Consider the following 16,909-nt stretch of genomic DNA (forward strand, 5'->3'; position numbering starts at 1 on the left):
TACATAAGGCCTGTTACCGTCCCATGGAAACCGTGATGCTGGCTAAATGTACTTAATTGACTTTCTTTTTAAACTTCTTGTAATATTTTCTTTAATTTGGGGGCAGCATCCCACCAAAATTCACCCAAAGTTTTGTGAACGATATGTGGCGATTATGCAATAATAGGGCCTCTTCTGTTGAATTTGTACAAAATGCTGTCTAAAAAAACTTAACAAATTCAAGAGAAGTATGATTTCTGATAAAATACATACAAATATGGACTTTATTGGAATCTGTAATCTACTAGTTTTCTTGGTATTTCAATGTACATTATTACCTTCAAAATACATTAAGAAGATATCAATGATTTAATTGATATGCCACAATCATTGATTTAAAACAGATTATGAGAATAAAGGAAATTTATATCTAAAAAGTTCCATTTTGGTTTCGCATAAAAAAACAAAAGTGATGCTGCTTTGTTTCAAAATGAGAAATTAAAGCAATATAAAATTTAGCGTGCTGTTTCTTGAGAGCTGATATGACACTCTGAACACCATAAAAAAGTATTTTTCGATTCACTTAAAAATTAAATGCACTGAATAACATGTTTTGTTCCAAAATTAAGAATTAAATTGACAGAAAATTTAGCATGCACTGTTTCTTCAAGATATTTTGGGGATTATATGAGACATTTGGCATCATTCATTCACAAAATTATTACACATCTTATTTAAAACTGTAAACATTCTAAAGGTTCTTGGTATATTTTAGACCAAAAGTTGATGAGCTGATGCATTGGTATGAGTCGCACAAATCCAGGATCTAATTGCAAAAAAAAAGATAGAAATGCTTTAGCTAAGGCCACACTAAGGCCCAAAAAAAAAGGCTTCGGTTTCTGGTACGGAGCTTGCCCCGAAAGTGGTGCGGCGACGCGGCTGTTTTTTTTTTTTTTCTTCAAATGTCGGCTGATGACTGCAAATGGTGCCCAACTAAATTTAGTGCAAAATATATGGGAGTCCAGAGAGGCCACATAAAGCTTATACTTGATTGTAACCCCATCTAAAACATGTTAAAATTGTGCAGCAGCAGGATTACAGTCAAACCAGTGAGTTTGGCGGTTTTCAGACATCATAATTTCAGACATCATCTTACATTGAATTTTTTTTTTTCATTTTGCTGACGCGCATGGCTACGGCGACGAACGCATACCAGAAACCAAAGCCTTTGGGGGGGGGGGGCCTAAGCAACTAAAGGATAATATTGTCAGTTAAAAAAAAAAGGCCGAAAATTTGATGAAAAGTTTGATGCATTTATTTCTTTTATTGATAATGTCTTTCTCCCAGATTAAAAAAGTCTGATGTCATCATGAAGTCTGAAAAAAAATCTCACGCATGCAGCTCTATGACTCTTTATTTTGTTTTTGTTTTTTGGCTTCTTGTTCTCTCAAGTACTTCATTCTGTATCCGTGCTTTCTAGGATTGATCCCGTACGCTTTGAGTCTAGCGTCAGAAACGGTGGTACCCGTCACAGCTTGGGGTGATTTCTGTTTCTTTGCGAGTCTCCTGTTGCGGTTCTTGTTGCGAGTCCTGTTGCTTTTGGAGGTGCCGCTGGCTGCTGCGGCTGCTGAAATCTGCTGAGCGCTTTGTTTCTTGCTCTGTTTCTTCTTAGATGAAGGTGACGCTGCTGATGCAGGCTGAATGTTCTTGGAGGCATCTTTGCCTTTTCCGTCTGAAACTTTTACAACTTTACTGGATGCTTGGTCTTTCTTTGTGGATTCCATCGTCAGTGGCTTCTTTTTGAGCTTTTGCTTGATGCTTGCGAAGTCCGACTTGCTCCTTGGAGTTGTTTCCGTGGATGGTTTCGATGAGATGGTTTCAGAAACATTGTGCTTGTTGTTTTGGGTTTCTTTGTGGCTCTGCTTTGGAGTTGGTTCAGACTGCTGCTCACTATTTTTCCGTTTCCTTTTCCGCTTCTTCGAGTCAGTCCTGCCTGGAGATTGCAAATCTGTTTGAGGTGGTTCCAAATGAATACTTGCTTTGCTTTTGGTATCCATGTCTGAATTGTTCTGAGTTTTTCCCACTTTTGTTTTCTGGTTTTTCTCTGTCCTATGTGTGTTATCGCTGGTTTTGGTGGCAGAGGTGGGATCAGTGCGTGATGCAGCATTCTTCTTGATGTTGGACAGACCAGGAATGTCCAAAATTTCACTAGCGTAAGCGTCAATAATCTTGAGTTTAGGCTTGTCCTCACTATGACTCCTTTTCCTTTTCCGTTTCTTTATAAGAGGCTTTGCAGCATTTGTCCTTTCTCCATGGACGTCTTTGTTACCAGATTGCTCAGATTTCTCGTTCTTCACAACGTCCACTCTTTGTTTTATTGAAGTGCTGAATCCCCTGGTATTACCCCTGGTGCTTTTCTCAGTGGGAATTGTTGACTTGGATGAGTCTGGTTTAGGATCAGTTCCCTTTGAGGCCTTTCTAGTCTTCTTCGATGTGCCCTTTTTCTTAGAGACGTTTTCAAGGTTCGCTGGGTTTTGGACTCCCGTTGAATTTGTTTCTGACTTTGGTGCTTCCTCAAGGTTTCTGTTAACTGATCTGCCACTGCTCCTGGTAGAAGATGGGTCTGTTTTGACCTTTTTAGATGGACTGCCTGGCTCAGATTTTTGCTTCTCGGGTGAGCTGGGAATGGTTGAAGCCTTTGCAGTTTTCCTTCCTAACTTTTTGGTTTGGGACGTGGGCTGTTTGCTGGCAGTATTGGACACCTTCTTTGGTTTTGTTTCATCTCCACTGTCTTCACTGTCACTCCTTAAAAAAGAAAAAAAGAGTGAACAAATGTGAAAAAATACAAAATTTAACGCTACTGAAATATCATAGACCTGCACCGGTAAAAACACTTATACTTTATTTTGGGTATTAAAAAATGTTTCTCCTGAAAGTGAAGCGTGTTCAAAATATTAAGTCGGAGAGCAGCCCTAAAGTTTTGAATGACCACTGGAAATCGAAAATTTGCTGGAAAATTGAACAAGACTGGCAAGGCTAGTACAGCTGCTCCCAAACCAAGTTGGTCTATGGGTTTGGGAAGTTATCTGAGTCAAATTTTTGGGCCAAGGTGGGGCTTAAGCAAGTCTAATTCACAAGTGACAGGCAGTCAGTTCTGCAGTGAGTCAACAGTAGCGGATCTAGAAGGGGGTTGGGGAAGGGGGTTGGAGAACCCCCCCCCCCCCCCATTCAGCTGCAGACTGATGTTGTGAAACTAATAAAAAGGGGCCAAGAATAATCAATGGATTGCTAAACTACCTGAATTTATCCTCAAATTGCCTTAGAATGCAGGAGAAAGCATTGTAGATTTCAAAAATGTTCCCCTAGCAAGGCGCGTTCACTCAACACCCTCCCCCAACACCCCCCTTTCCTGAAATCTAGATCCGCCCCTGGTTAGTGAGTAGGGACAAAGAAGGATGGCCCTCTGATGAAAAAAATGACAGTTTCTAAAACTTACTGCAAACAAGTATTACAATACGGGATAAATAATTAGAGGCTATTTTCAAGACGAGAATTCTGACAGAAATCAGACAACTTTGACATCTTTATCCAAAATCAATGTTTTTTTTTTAAAAGTAAAGTCAAATAATTGACTTACGGTTTCTCCAAGAGACTAAGGAAGACCCGTCGCTTCTTGGCTTCATTTTGGGCTTTCTTGGCAAAGATCCTCCTGTCTCTTTCCTCTTCTTCTTCCGTTCTATTGAAATAATAAAAAATATCATTTACAATTAACAACACTTCTAATTTGGGCCACTTTTTTCCTTTGCGGTCAAACTTTTCTGATAGATATATTCTGGGTTTCCTCAACAGGACTATACTGCTCCTGAATAACATCATGGTTTATTTCAGGAAGTTATGGGAAATTATTGGTCCCTCGGTGTTGGCTAATTTTTTACAAACTTAAAATGCGTCAAAATTGGGAGGCATTCAAATCGGCCAACATGTCTAGGCCAGTTTCGCACTGTTTTCACAAAACAGACCATACATATTGTTTTTGTTGTGTCATACCACAGTCTACGTAGCTTTATTATCAAAAGTTGAAAAAATAAAACAAATCTCGGTCAACATTTGTTCTTTACTGCCTAACTGTTCTAATAGGGTTATGTTTTTTTCCTCATACGTAACATCATTATCAAAAGTTGAAAAACAAAGTGTGAAGTCCCTCCAACAGAATGCATATAATAATTTTTCTGTCGTGAAGGTTTTTTCAGGACTGAACACCAATAATCGCTCTTGCGATTGCTACTGTCAACCTGACATAAATATGTAAGACATGTACAGTCGGAAAACTAGGGGCTTAACTTGGGTAGTATGTGTATATCTCTGGTACTACCAAATGGTTGGATGATTGTACGTTCATTGCACATGCAGAAAAGCAACTTTTACTTCCCTGACAAGTTCAAAAATTGACATATGGAAGAAGTGCGTTTGGGGTATAAATATGTAAGATGTGTACTAATACAGCTACAAGTGGTGCCAATCTACATAGTAAGTGCCCACCTTGGTAACCGCCAACTACCACTGTGTGTCACTGGTAACCACCTTGGATATACCACTAACATAACGTCATAGCTGGTACCCACCTGTACTGGCAGGTTTTCTTGAGTGAGGCCCATTGGTTCAACTCTCTCTCCTTAGCTGACAGTATCTCCTCCGTGGTCAAGCCAAAGTCGTTGGGGACAACTTTACGATATTTGAATCGGCAAGGAATGTCCCCGATCATGTCCTCATAGTCCAACTTGTAGAACTCCTCGATGTACTCCTCGTAAGTTCTGTCATCTGCGGAGAAAAAAAAGGACAACAGAAATTTTGACTTAATGCTGGGTTGTTTTTTTTGGAGTATTGGGCATTGTGCTTTTCTAAATGAGACTTTTGATATAAGCTAATTAATTCCGTACAGAATCTAGTACAGAAATACAAAGGATTTACAGTGAATGACCTTATGCTATTTTTTCACTGTGTAGGTGATGTTTTTTTTTTTTCCACCATGTAGATGGTGATATTTTTTTTTACCATGTATGGTGATATTTTTGTTTCTCACCATGTACATGTAGATGGTGATTTTGTTTTCGTTTTTCACCATGTAGATTAAGATATGTTTTTTTGTTTGTTTTTCGCCGTGTAGATGGTGATATGGGTAGACACTTGGTATTTTTATTCTTCTAAGAACTTCCCCCTTTTCAAATTACATTTAAATAAAACTGAAAACTCAACACCCCAATACATCAGGACAACACCGAGAAAAATATGCCGTGAAGAACAAAACCTAATATTGAATTTATATCATCCCAACGCAACTTCATTCTTATGAATAGTTTGTTTGCAGCATATCAGCTTCCAACCAGCCAGCCACCCCCGTCAAACTCGGTGGTCAAAAAGCAAGATGTCTGCGCTAGTAAGCAGGAGGTCATGGGTTCGAGTCCCACCCGAGTAGTTTGTGAATTCTTTCTCACAATCAATTTGGGATAACACTGAGTATACAGTGTCTATCAGGCATGCAACTGGGAATTTAGAAAAAAAATGAGGAAATTCCAAACCACACAGGACTTTGTGCAGTGTCTTTCAATTGTAATGGTACTCATGAGCAGTAAAAAACGAGGAAATCAGCGGATCCAAGGAAAAGTTGCATGCCTGGTCTATAAAATATGTCAGCGAAGTGCAAAACCCTATGTTGAATGTACATCACCCTAGAGCAACTTTCATCTTATGAATGGCTTTGTGAAATTGTGCTTTGAACTTCAGCAAGAACTTGCCCCCGAATACATCTCACAGTCGGCTTTCAACTCACCAGGATTGAAGACAGGTTTCTTGGTCTTCAAGACCTCAGCAAACTTAGACAACTTCTTCTTCTTCTTTTTCTTGGACGAACCGATCAGTTCCTGCTGCAAGGCAGCCCTGCGTTCCATGTTGGCTTGCTTGGAGAGAGACGGGTCATAATCTGCATCCATCTGCATTGACATAATAAATGGCCATAAAGTGGTAAGACGTCTGCACTAGTATGCTGGAGGTTACGGGTTCGATTCCCACCCCAGTTCCTTCACAAGCTCTTTTGAAAAAAAAGATATTTTAGGGGGAAAACTAATTCTGTTCAATTCAATGGTTTAAGAATTGTTTACTAATTTAAAAGTTGTTTTTGAAACTTAACTTTTTTGTATGGAACTTGCACTAAAGGGCAGGCACACTTAAAAACACTTTTAAAAAACTGCACTCTTCAGTGATCACACTTTATTTTTTCATCACCTGATGTAGACGCTGTTTTTTGTGTGGTTTATATTTGTACTCACGTTAAAATCTGGGTCTTCACAGTATTGCTCTTCCTCGCCTCCTTCATAATATTCCTCCTCTCCATAGTCCTGGCCATCCCAATCATCCCAATTCTCTGTAAATAAGACCCCAAAAAATGTGACATTAAGAATGGAATTACAGAGTGGACCGTAGCCGAGATGATACTGAGGAATACTGTGATAATTACCAACAGTGCAGCCCACAAAATGCCTGAGAGAATTTATGGGATGGAATTTGCATTGGGAGATATAAAATGTCATCAAATGCAAATTCCATCTTATAAATAGTTTGGTTGTGGCTAATCTGACTACATGCGAAAAATAACAAATGTAATTTCAGAAGCTTTTAGGGCATGTCCTCATGCACATGTATGAGAATGGGTCACCAGTCTAACTTATGAGGGCCTAGTGAGTACACATTGCCTTATACCATTCCCACGTATATAAAAGCTTTAAGTTTTAGTAATGAGGGTGTTTTGCACTCACCATCCTCCCAGTCTTCATGCTCAAATTCAGGCTTTGTGTCTTCCTCAGGCAAGGCGTCATACTGCTCACTGAAAATTTTCTGCGGAGGGAATAATTAACGTGTTCTTCATTCTTAGCTTCAAGTTTACGCATGTCTCTGTGGTGTGTTGAGATATAATCTCCTGTGGGGTATGGATAACACTTGAAATGTCTGCACAATTCTTTTGTGTGGTTAAGCTCAGAACAAGCAGGCAGATTTGGTCATGCTTCACTGCTCTCCGCATAGCTTTTTTGTGTGCAGTGACTCTCTGTTTGACAGAGTTACTTTTAAACTACATATCCCTTCACATCAAACAGGTTTTAAACGGTTTTACATATTGCTCTGAATACTGACTTCTAACTAGGAGGGTTAAGGCCACACAAAAAAAGTATCAGGTTTCTGGTCTGTGCGCTTGTCACCGTAGCCATGCCCGTCTACAAAATTAATAAGGTGTTTTTTTTCAGTGTAAAATGATGTCTCCAAACCGCCAAACTCACTGGTTTGATTGGAATCCTGCTGCTGCACAATTTTAATGTGTTTTTAGATGGGGTTACAATCTAGTATGAGCTTTATGTGGCCTCTCTGGGCTCCCATATATTTTGCAGTAAAGTTAGTCGGGCTCTATTTGCAGACGGTGTTGCAATTTTGTAATTGTGTGTCTGGAAGCCAGACTGAGGGAGCAATGGTCGTGTATCTGGAACCTGTAAACGCTTTTTTATTAGCGCAATATGTAAGGGAGCAGACTAATGACCAGCCTGGTAGCTCATGCACGATGTCGATGTCGCTGTATAGTCTGACATTACCGTTTTCTCTGATTTTTGTCTTGACAATCCAAATTTCCCAAAGAATGTTCGTGTTGGTCGAGATCGTAAGTGGGTGCAGAATTCTCGAGCCTTATGGCCTTACTGAGGTCTAGCTCCACTCTGAAGGGTATTTTTGAGAGTTTTAAGGGGATCGAAGTGTCATCTGCAACATCAGCCGACGTTTGAAGAAAAAAAAAGTTGGGGGAAAAAAAAAAAAAAAGGCATCGCCGCACCACTTTTGGGGCAAGCTCTATACCGGAAACCGAAGATTTTTTTTTGGGGGGGGGGGGGGCCCTAATGTGAGTTGATATACCACTTCAGATGTGGCTAGGGCTAGACAGCAGACATGGCTAGCGCTAGACAGCAGATGTGGCTAGGGCTAGACAGCAGATGTGGCTAGGGCTAGACAGCAGATGTGGCTAGGGCTAGACATCAGATGTGGCTAGGGCTAGACAGCAGATATGGCTAGGGCTAGACAGCAGACATGGCTAGGGCTAGACAGCATATATGGCTAGGGCTAGACAGCACACATGGCTAGGGCTAGACAGCAGATATGGCTAGGGCTAGACAGCAGACATGGCTAGGGCTAGACAGCAGATGCGGCTAGGGCTAGACAGCAGATATGGCTAGGGCTAGACAGCACACATGGCTAGGGCTAGACAGCAGATATGGCTAGGGCTAGACAGCAGATGTGGCTAGGGCTAAACAGCAGATATGGCTAGGGCTAGACAGCAGACATGGCTAGGGCTAGACAGCAGATGTGGCATGGGCTAGACAGCAGATGTGGCTAGGGCTAAACAGCAGATATGGCTAGGGCTAGACAGCAGATATGTCTAGGGCTAGAAAGCAGATATGGCTAGGGCTAGAAAGCAGATATGGCTAGGGCTTAGACAGCACATTGCCTTGATTGTTAATGATTAACAATTTTTGTACCTGCATGGCGTTGTCGTGTTGCTCCGGATCAAAGTCCCCTTCTAGATCCATGTCCTCAAAGCCGACGGCAGTGTTGCCCGTCACTTGACGTAGCTTCTCCAACTTGTCCAGGATTTCTTGCTTCTTGAGATTCTTCAGCTGTTTCAGCTCCTCCTTTTTACGTTCCTTATCCTGCAGCAAGGGGGATTCAAGATTTGAAGGAATGAGCAAGGTTGATGCTTTGGGTTCTTTAACCTCTTCTACATCAATAATATTCAGGTTTGATTCATTCTAAGGGCAATAATTTTGAAATTTCTCTAAATTTATGTGGAAATTCAAAGGACAACATTTGAAACTTTAAGTCAACTGGAATGAATGATGGCAAATCTTGGTAATGAAAAAAGAAGACGAGATAGATGATTTGTATTTATTGCTTATATATTTATTGCTTATTTATTTATTATTTAATTTTATTGAGGTATTTATTTGTTTCTTTTTTTAGGGCAGAGGATTATGCAAGCGAGATTTTCTTAATTATAAAATTGCACCTGAAAAACAAACTTGTTTTGGTAAAACATTTTGTACTATTGCTGGACTTTATTTTTCTCTTCATAGTACAAGTACAAGTGAGTAATGAAACTCAGTGAGTATCTTGAAATACTCCACCATACCTGTTGTTTTCTCTCCTTCCTATCCTGTCTCTTAACGGCTCTCTTGTTGTCCTTGACTCGCACCGAGCTGGCCATCGTCCGTGGGTAGCGTTTGATCTGAGAACAGAAAGTTTAAGTCATAGCTTAAACAGCATTGTAGTTGAGTCTATCAGAAGTCCAGGCACAAGTCCAGTCTGACGTTAATCACAATTAAGTGTGCAGACCTGCAAATCGACTCAAATAGACTCAGGGCAAAAATTGTGATCGGGCTTCATGAACATTGAACTGCTTGAACTAGTTTAAACTGGCCCATTACTCCAAATGCATTAAGGTTCGACTATTAAGTTCAGCATTTAGAGCAACTACCATGCTGTAGATGAGCTACTGCCGCACTCATTTAAGTAAAGTTCGGCGCGGCAGTAGCACGGCGTCTAAGACAGGCATGAGTTACCAGAGAGGTTTACTGTAACTCCCTCTACAAATTTTAACTCCATAGTCATGTTGCCAGAAACTTTCCAAGATTCCTCCACTGTGCAGGAAATCAATGGCACTTAATTTGAACTTTGACCCGCAAGGAGCTTGTAAAGTAGCAGTGGCTGGGTTCTTCAATCCTCAGTGCAAGGTCTTCCAATACTGCCTGGTGAATTTTAGGAGGATAAGAGCTATATTTGGGTTTTGTATAAACACTGAAGGTGCCATGATAAAACCATGACGTACAAATTCTGAATCTGGTTCCTCATAACGGAAGTTGTATTTCCTCTCAAATTCATCCTGGGTGTCTAGAAGACGTTCCTCCTCCGAGAAATCTGCCTCCTCTAGCTCAATGCCGGGCTCATCTCTGAGAACAAAATAAGAAGTTTTCAATCAGTACCAGTGTTCAAGTCGAGTCCATCACAAGTCCAGCAACGAGTAACCCACAAGTCAATTTTCAAGTCCGCTCACAAGTAACGGGTGATGAATTATAACAAAAGGAATGCCTACGTCACAGTCATTTGAATAGCTTGTGACTGGGGTTGTAATGGCCTTAAAAAACACGCTACTGTTACACAAATACAATTTGTATATTTTGTGTTGTATCAATGTCAAGAGGTCAAAAGCATCAATTGAAATACGGGTTTGACTAGTCCAATATGTAACTGTTGACATGTTAGGTTGTTAAGTTGTTCTCAATTCGGGCGTTTCACAATGCAGTGCGCCACCAAGAGTTTGCCACGGAGAGTTCATTTTTCCCAGTGCATTGTGGGAGATGGTCGACAAATTTGCAGCGCGGGACATTTGAAATTGTTAGTTTTTCCGGTCAGTAGTTTCGCAAGCGTATGATTCAAGGATCTGCTTGCCTTTTTCTTTTCTTTTTATCAATATGGTGTTTTTTCTAAGGCGGCAGAATGCTATGCTCCAATCCTTTACAAAATAGCTCAAGGTGTCTACTGATACTCTTTCAAATAGGCAGTGTTTTGTCGACTGTAAACTTGAAAAATGGACTCTCCATGGCACACTCTTGGTGGCGCACTGCATTGTGAAACGCCCGAATTGTGAGAATTTACCAAAAATCTCAGTGGGTAAGAGTACAATGCTAGCATGAGTACTTTATCAATGATTATGTTATAGCTAAGTAACTTTTTGATGAGTTTTAGTACAGACAAAGGTGTACAAGTGAAAACATCTGAGTATTACAACTCTGAAGATCAGGGGTGATACAATCCGTTTGCTTGGTGGGTTTAGGTTGATAACGTTTGCTTCAGAATGTCATAACTGGCAAGTTAGTCGGAATTGGAATGTTCCATTGTCTTACCCCTCCTCATCTTTCGCCTTGTACCCTTTGTTCAGAATGAAGTCGCGTAAGAATTTCTCCCCCTCCTCCAGAGATGGATCGGTCCAGTATCTTTTCAAAGCTTCCTGAAACCAAAAACCATAACATTTCCCAAAGACTATTGTAATGACTACTGAAACAAAAATGAACGATGCATACCCCGTGCTCTTTGAAAAACTGATTTTCAATTTGTGTGGTTTGTTTTAACAAAAATCTACTTTATTCCGATTTTGGGCGTCAGAGACCCTCTATAAAAGGGCTTTCATTTTGAGCATAACCAACCCCCTGCAAGAGCTAAATTATTGTCTGGCAGCCAATAATTTTAATTTTGTGAAGAAACAATTCAATAACTAAATGTTCGTGGATGTTTTTCGTTCAATGTCTCATTAAAAAGTGAATAACTTCCGTATTGCTAGGAAAACAGCGATTAAAAAAAAAATTCTATTTTTTCACAATAGCACGGGGAACACGTTTTTAACTAAAACAAGCATGCTTAGGAATGTAAGAATTAGATAATTCGTACCGCACTCTGAAAAGAACTCCCCAATACATCCCAATTTTGTTCACAGAATCTTTATTATTTGCCAAAGAGAAACAGGGGCGAGTTGGTTTGCAATAAATAATGTGCCAAATTTACAAAAGAATTGCTTAGATAATCAACTGATGCACCCTCCAACCTTACTCCATTTTGGAGTCTGAGCTAAAAACAAATTGCATTTTCCAATTAGCGTTATTGAGACATGATGGCAACAATAGGAGAGCCATTAAGTTAATGTGTTCTGAGCAGGGCGAACTGGAATGCAGCCAACATCATTGAGAGATTATGGATTGAATAATAAACCGAGATTGTCCGAGTCCTAGTCTTACCATCTCTGCTGCATCTTGAGCTGTCTTCTCATCGTCCACCGTCTCCTTCCGTCCTTTCATCCACTGGATGTACTCCTCCTCTTCTGCCTTCTGCCAAATCAACAATGAAAAAAGAACAAGTAATACAGATATTTGATAAGTGTTTAATTTAGTTCTTGGACAAAAGCAAATCTGAAACATAAAGTATGTTGTCTTCATCTGCTTTATTATTACTGTTATTGGACCAAGAAACAAGCACATCTAACACTTCTTTGAGTTTCCTGCAAACATTTTTTCTTTCAATTTACTATTCAATCAATATTTTTTGAAAAAAGGGCATGAAAATAGTGACATGATCATATAACGGTCACTGTGATTCAGAGAAATTGAACAGGATAGTAGCACAGAACTAGCACAGAACTGACAAAGACTTATCAAGCACAGTACAAACCCTGCCATAACTGGTACCCACTGATTCATTTCTAAAATGAATTGCGACAAAGTATCTTGCTCAAGGACACACAAGTCTAGCCTTACCCTCTCTCTGGGTGTTTTCGGCCTCTTCTTCAAGAGGATATCATCATCGCTTTCGTCGCTGCTCTGCAATGCCTTTTGAAAACTGCAGAAAAAAAAGAGGATTTCCTGTTACGATTGCACATGAGAACAATGCGACATTCCACATTAAATGTTAATCAGTCCACAAAAGCTATCTCCACTCAGTGCAACCAGTGAAACTCTTTAATTTCAAGCCAAGATGTAAAAAGACATCCTCCTTTCTCTAATTCTTTTTTTTAATTTGAAATTCCACAATTTTAAAACACCTTGCAACCCAGCTTAACCCAGCTGAACCCAATATGCCTATTAATACTCAATGGTTACACAGCACGAAAGCCCAGAACAGCCTACCTGAACCTAGCACAAACGCATCAAGTCTATCTTTGTTGAATTAATTCCCTGCTCCTGGACACTGGTTTGAGACGCCACTCTTCAAAAACTCCTTGCAACCCATTCCAACCCAGCTGAACCCAAAATACCCACTGACACCCACTTGATACACAGCATACTAACTCCAGAAAACCCATATTAACCTAGCATACGCCTATTACATCTACCTGTGTTTGATCATTTTTTACTTCTGCCTGTACATCTGAAACGCTGCTCTTTCAAACTCCTGTTACCTATCTCAACCCAGGTGAACCTAATGTACCCATTGATACTCATTGGTTTCACAGCAACCTAACCCAGAGCAACCCAGTTCAACCCAGTATGCACCCATTTGGAATACCTGTCCTTGATCGCTCTTTGTTCCTGGACGTAGGTCAGAGACGCTGCTCTTCCAAACTGTTCCTCATCCTCCTCCTCCTCATATTCTTCATCGCTATAGCGACCACCCTTCTCCGTGATAATCTGGCGCTCGTAGTCCTTCAGGAAGACCGGTTTGTCTTCCTTTACTTGTTTCCCCTTTTCTTTCTTCTTCTTTGTGGGCGGGGCATCTCCACCAGAGCTTCCATCAGACGACGATTCTGCAAGATAAAAAAATTCAACCTGTTGACTTGATGACGCACAAAAACACTTAACTTGTTTAGTACACATAAGCTAATGGAGAAAAATGCTAATGGAGAAAAAAGGATTTACATTTTGATGGAAAGAATGACATCTTTCCATCATCTTGGTAGCAAAAATATGTGTAATTTTATGTGTGCTCTTTGAGTGTAAACAGCAAATAAGTTCATAATGAAGTTGTTAATTTCCTAAAACTTACACGAACAGAATCTTAGACAAGCTCATTACAAGACATTTAGACAGAGAAGATATAGAATGGTACAAACCCTGTTCATGATAGAACGTTGCATCCTTGTCGTATATCCGTGGATCTCTGCTCTTGACATAGGACAGTGTCTTCAAGAAGTCTTTCTCAATTTGTGCTGTAAGACCCTGAAGGAAAGATTTAAAAATCCTGATTAATTGGAACATTAATAGCAGACAAAATATAGATCAGGGTGGAGTGATGTCAGGTTTCATCATTTGCTGTGTGTTACCATTCAGCAATCCAGCAGTTTTCATTGGTTGCTATAACCATTCGGAGCTCCAAACTCAAGAACCATTGATTTCAAGACCATAGGTCTGGGAGCTAGATAAGCCAATGTGAAAAATCCCCTGATGTCCGCACCCACCTTTCTCTAGGAAACGGTATTTAATTTTTTGGGGGGCAGATTTTGCCGAATTTTGCCGTCTTTTTGGCTGTATTACCTCCGCATCCTCATCTTCCTCTTCTGATGACGAACTGGAAGATTCTTCAGCAAAGTTCTCCCCGTATCTGTCTTTTACTGGAAAAGAATTTGGATGAGAACGATGATGTGTTCAAGTGTGGCAATATAAACCAGCAAACAACTTTATTTTTAATCCAATGAAAAAAGACAATTCATTTTAGTAAAAAAATTACATGATTTGGCCTAGGCCTATTTTGATATATTTTTCTTAACAGAAAAAAACAAAGTTTTACACAAAATTTTAAACAAAAGTGGCGGTCACGTCAGAAAAAGTCTGGAAAAAATGTTGCAACCTGACCTGCTGACGTCACTTTTTTCTTCATATATCATCTCAATGATGGTCAGTCATTGCAAAAATGATGATAAGAGTTTTAAGACTTGAATCTGGGACTGAGAAACATTTCCAATTAAATAGACTTTGTACACAACCATAGACTTTGTACACAAACACAACAATTTTGTTAGGAAATTCCTCCATGGAAATACTTAGAAAATTTTCTTGACTCTCCATAGACTTTGTACACAACCGCTGAAGTAGCCTCAGGTTGCAAACATACTTTCCCAACCCGAACTTCTACATACATTTTTGCAGCTCTTCCTTTCTCCTCCATTTATCGTAATTTTCGGCAAATTTCGTATTGATACGAAACTCCAAGTCGTCTTCGCTGCCCGACATGCTGGATTCTGGAGTAGTCTGGTACACGAAAGCCTACATACGTACAAGATGTGCAAGTGACTCGTTTCGAGGCAAACACCCGACCATGTTTCACCTGCGCTGGTGAACTGCAAACATGTTCAATTGTGCACATTTTGGCCGAGTACCACTAAATATGGCTGCGCCCATGAACATGATGAACCGGGACAGTTGAATGTCATAAGAAACTAGCCCTATCAACAGTGATCGTCAGCGGTAAACAATTTGAATTTACAAATTTTGAGTATAATAAGAGGGGTTTTATCTGTGTTTTCAAAAAGGATGCGTAGCTTGCTTATTGAGAGCAATCTTTAGCAGTACTCTAGCCATAGAGCATAGAGTGGCCAGTGCACATACACATACATACATGTAACATGATGATGACATACACATAATTATACCTCCATGCACAGACTTGCTGCATACTGCTGAGCCGGGGGCGGGGCACGGAGGCGGGAGGGGGGGGGGTAGTGCAAAACCAGCTAAACGGGCTGGGACAGGCGAAGCAATTATCAGTGATTGGGGGGAAGTGCATTAAAAAGATAACCGCAATTTAATCGAGCTATGTTATGTAGAACTTTAAATAAGTTGGTTGTTAGTTTAATTTGTATAATTTGTCAAATGTTGGGTGCAATCGGTCGATTTGTTGAGTGATGGGTCAATTCTGTAGGATATCTCGGACTTGACTTACCTCTTTAAAAAAAAACTCCAGAGTTGTAAATTAGAAAGAAAAGTGTTTGATAGGTGGCAGCGGGATCGAACAATAGCGTTGCGATCGACCGATGCGCAACATTTGACCAATGGCGCACATCAACTGAACGCGCTCAACATTAACATGATGTATTTGGTCTACTTGTTTGTTAATTTTATGTTTGTCTATTTTAATTTAATGATCAACAGTCAGTCAGCCAGTAACCATGCGTTTATCAGGTCTTCAGCTCCTGCTGCTATGCATTGTGGGTGAATTCCTGGGACTGGACATCTTCTTGAAGGGGTTCTTTCCCGTTAAGAAAGCCGTGGAGGGCTATGCAACATTCAACAATTTACCCAGGGAGCCATTGGAAAGCATGCCAGCAAGCGAGGGCCTCCCATCAGATGAACCAGATTCTGGTAGTATAAAAAAATAAACCAGTTTCTCGTCCCCACCCACTTTCTTTTTCCCGCCTGCCTCCTTTTTTTAAATTCATGCATTTCCAATATATTTTGAAAATATACTGTCAATATATTGTCTTTTTATTTGTTTCCAACAAAATTGTAGCCATTGAAAAGTTGAACAAAGAAATTGACTGGAGCGGGGCTTGAACCTGCGACCTCCGGATTACTGTTCCGGAGCTCTACCAACTGGGCTACCCAGCTTATTATTAGCGGTTCCCTAATTAGTCAATATCTTTGTTCAAGGGGCGCTAGTCAGAAGCCATAAACCAGTATGCCATACAGCCAGGGATCACGCCCAAAGTCACGATACATACATGCGGTTCATTTTAAAATTGTAGCTAGATATAGAAAGGGGACGACTCCTTTGGACACTATTTTGATTCAGCAAAAGAGTTGAGAAAATGGAAGAGTCCATCCACCATCTTGAAAAATCGGCAATCTTTGGGGAAAAAAAGGGGGCCAACTCCTTCGTTTGTTTCCAAACGCCCAAACGAGAAACTGTTTATTTTAAAAACTTAGCCTTACTAATGACTCATTATTGTTGAAGTACATTCCGTCAGAATAAAAGTAACCATACTCGCTTTTCTAACTTTCATTCGCAGGTGTTGCTCCGATCGGTCCGGTTTTCGGTCGCCTCGTTGTTATCCTGATCGATGCGTTGAGGGCGGACTTTGTCTACGGAGAGCGCAATAAATACGACATGCCATATACGAGGATGCTCATCGGCTTAGGTGGCACTAGGAGCTTCCTAGCAAGGGCACATCCTCCAACAGTCACCATGCCTAGAATCAAGGTGGGAGGTCTTCTCATGAAAAATTAATCCCTTCCCCCTTTTTTTTTGAAATGAAAAAAAAAAAACCACAAAATTTAAGGAGTTAGAAGAAGCTAACTGGAGTTTTGTCGATAAGACAGGAGTCATATGGTAATGAAACCAAGGTTTCCTCAAAAGTGCGCTTGGCACT

At 40.3% G+C, this 16,909-nt stretch overlaps 2 protein-coding genes across 3 annotated transcripts in view; one reads left to right on the forward strand and one right to left on the reverse strand.

The window, feature by feature from the left end:
• Window positions 1-1,217: 1,217 nt before the first annotated feature.
• Window positions 1,218-14,869, reverse strand: LOC119737599 (protein KRI1 homolog). Its single transcript, XM_038212057.1, has 16 exons — window positions 14,681-14,869; window positions 14,079-14,155; window positions 13,658-13,763; window positions 13,114-13,351; window positions 12,366-12,447; window positions 11,850-11,939; window positions 10,965-11,068; window positions 9,890-10,010; window positions 9,194-9,289; window positions 8,544-8,714; window positions 6,789-6,867; window positions 6,303-6,397; window positions 5,807-5,966; window positions 4,602-4,797; window positions 3,617-3,715; window positions 1,218-2,784 (listed from the first exon to the last, which is right to left on the reverse strand). Exons 1-16 carry the CDS (start codon window positions 14,772-14,774, stop codon window positions 1,383-1,385), a joined length of 3,210 nt encoding a protein of 1,069 aa, XP_038067985.1. The 5' UTR covers window positions 14,775-14,869; the 3' UTR covers window positions 1,218-1,382.
• LOC119737600 (GPI ethanolamine phosphate transferase 2-like) overlaps window positions 6,124-16,909 on the forward strand; it is a 29,125-nt gene continuing 18,339 nt past the window's right edge. Inside the window, exons 1-3 of one of the 2 annotated variants that reach the window (XM_038212059.1) lie at window positions 6,124-6,128; window positions 15,693-15,902; window positions 16,550-16,740. In XM_038212059.1, coding sequence (XP_038067987.1) covers window positions 15,710-15,902; window positions 16,550-16,740 — 384 coding nt within the window. In that variant the 5' untranslated portion in view covers window positions 6,124-6,128; window positions 15,693-15,709. Of the gene's footprint in view, window positions 6,129-14,903; window positions 15,009-15,692; window positions 15,903-16,549; window positions 16,741-16,909 lie in introns of those variants that run through there. The other variant, XM_038212058.1, reaches the window with a different exon arrangement.

The sequence above is a fragment of the Patiria miniata genome, unplaced genomic scaffold (genome assembly GCF_015706575.1).
Source record: "Patiria miniata isolate m_02_andy unplaced genomic scaffold, ASM1570657v1 HiC_scaffold_3, whole genome shotgun sequence".
Taxonomy (NCBI): Eukaryota; Metazoa; Echinodermata; class Asteroidea; order Valvatida; family Asterinidae; genus Patiria; species Patiria miniata.

Excerpts from the sequence above, each read along its gene's own strand:
- LOC119737599 (XM_038212057.1), bottom strand. The coding sequence starts at position 14,774 with ATGTCGGGCAGCGAAGACGACTTGGAGTTTCGTATCAATACGAAATTT. Across the intron at positions 11,940-12,365 it reads CGAAAACACCCAGAGAGAGG|AAGGCAGAAGAGGAGGAGTA; the intron begins GTAAGGCTAGAC and ends TTGATTTGGCAG. Across the intron at positions 4,798-5,806 it reads GAAACCTGTCTTCAATCCTG|ATGACAGAACTTACGAGGAG; the intron begins GTGAGTTGAAAG and ends TTTTCTCCGCAG.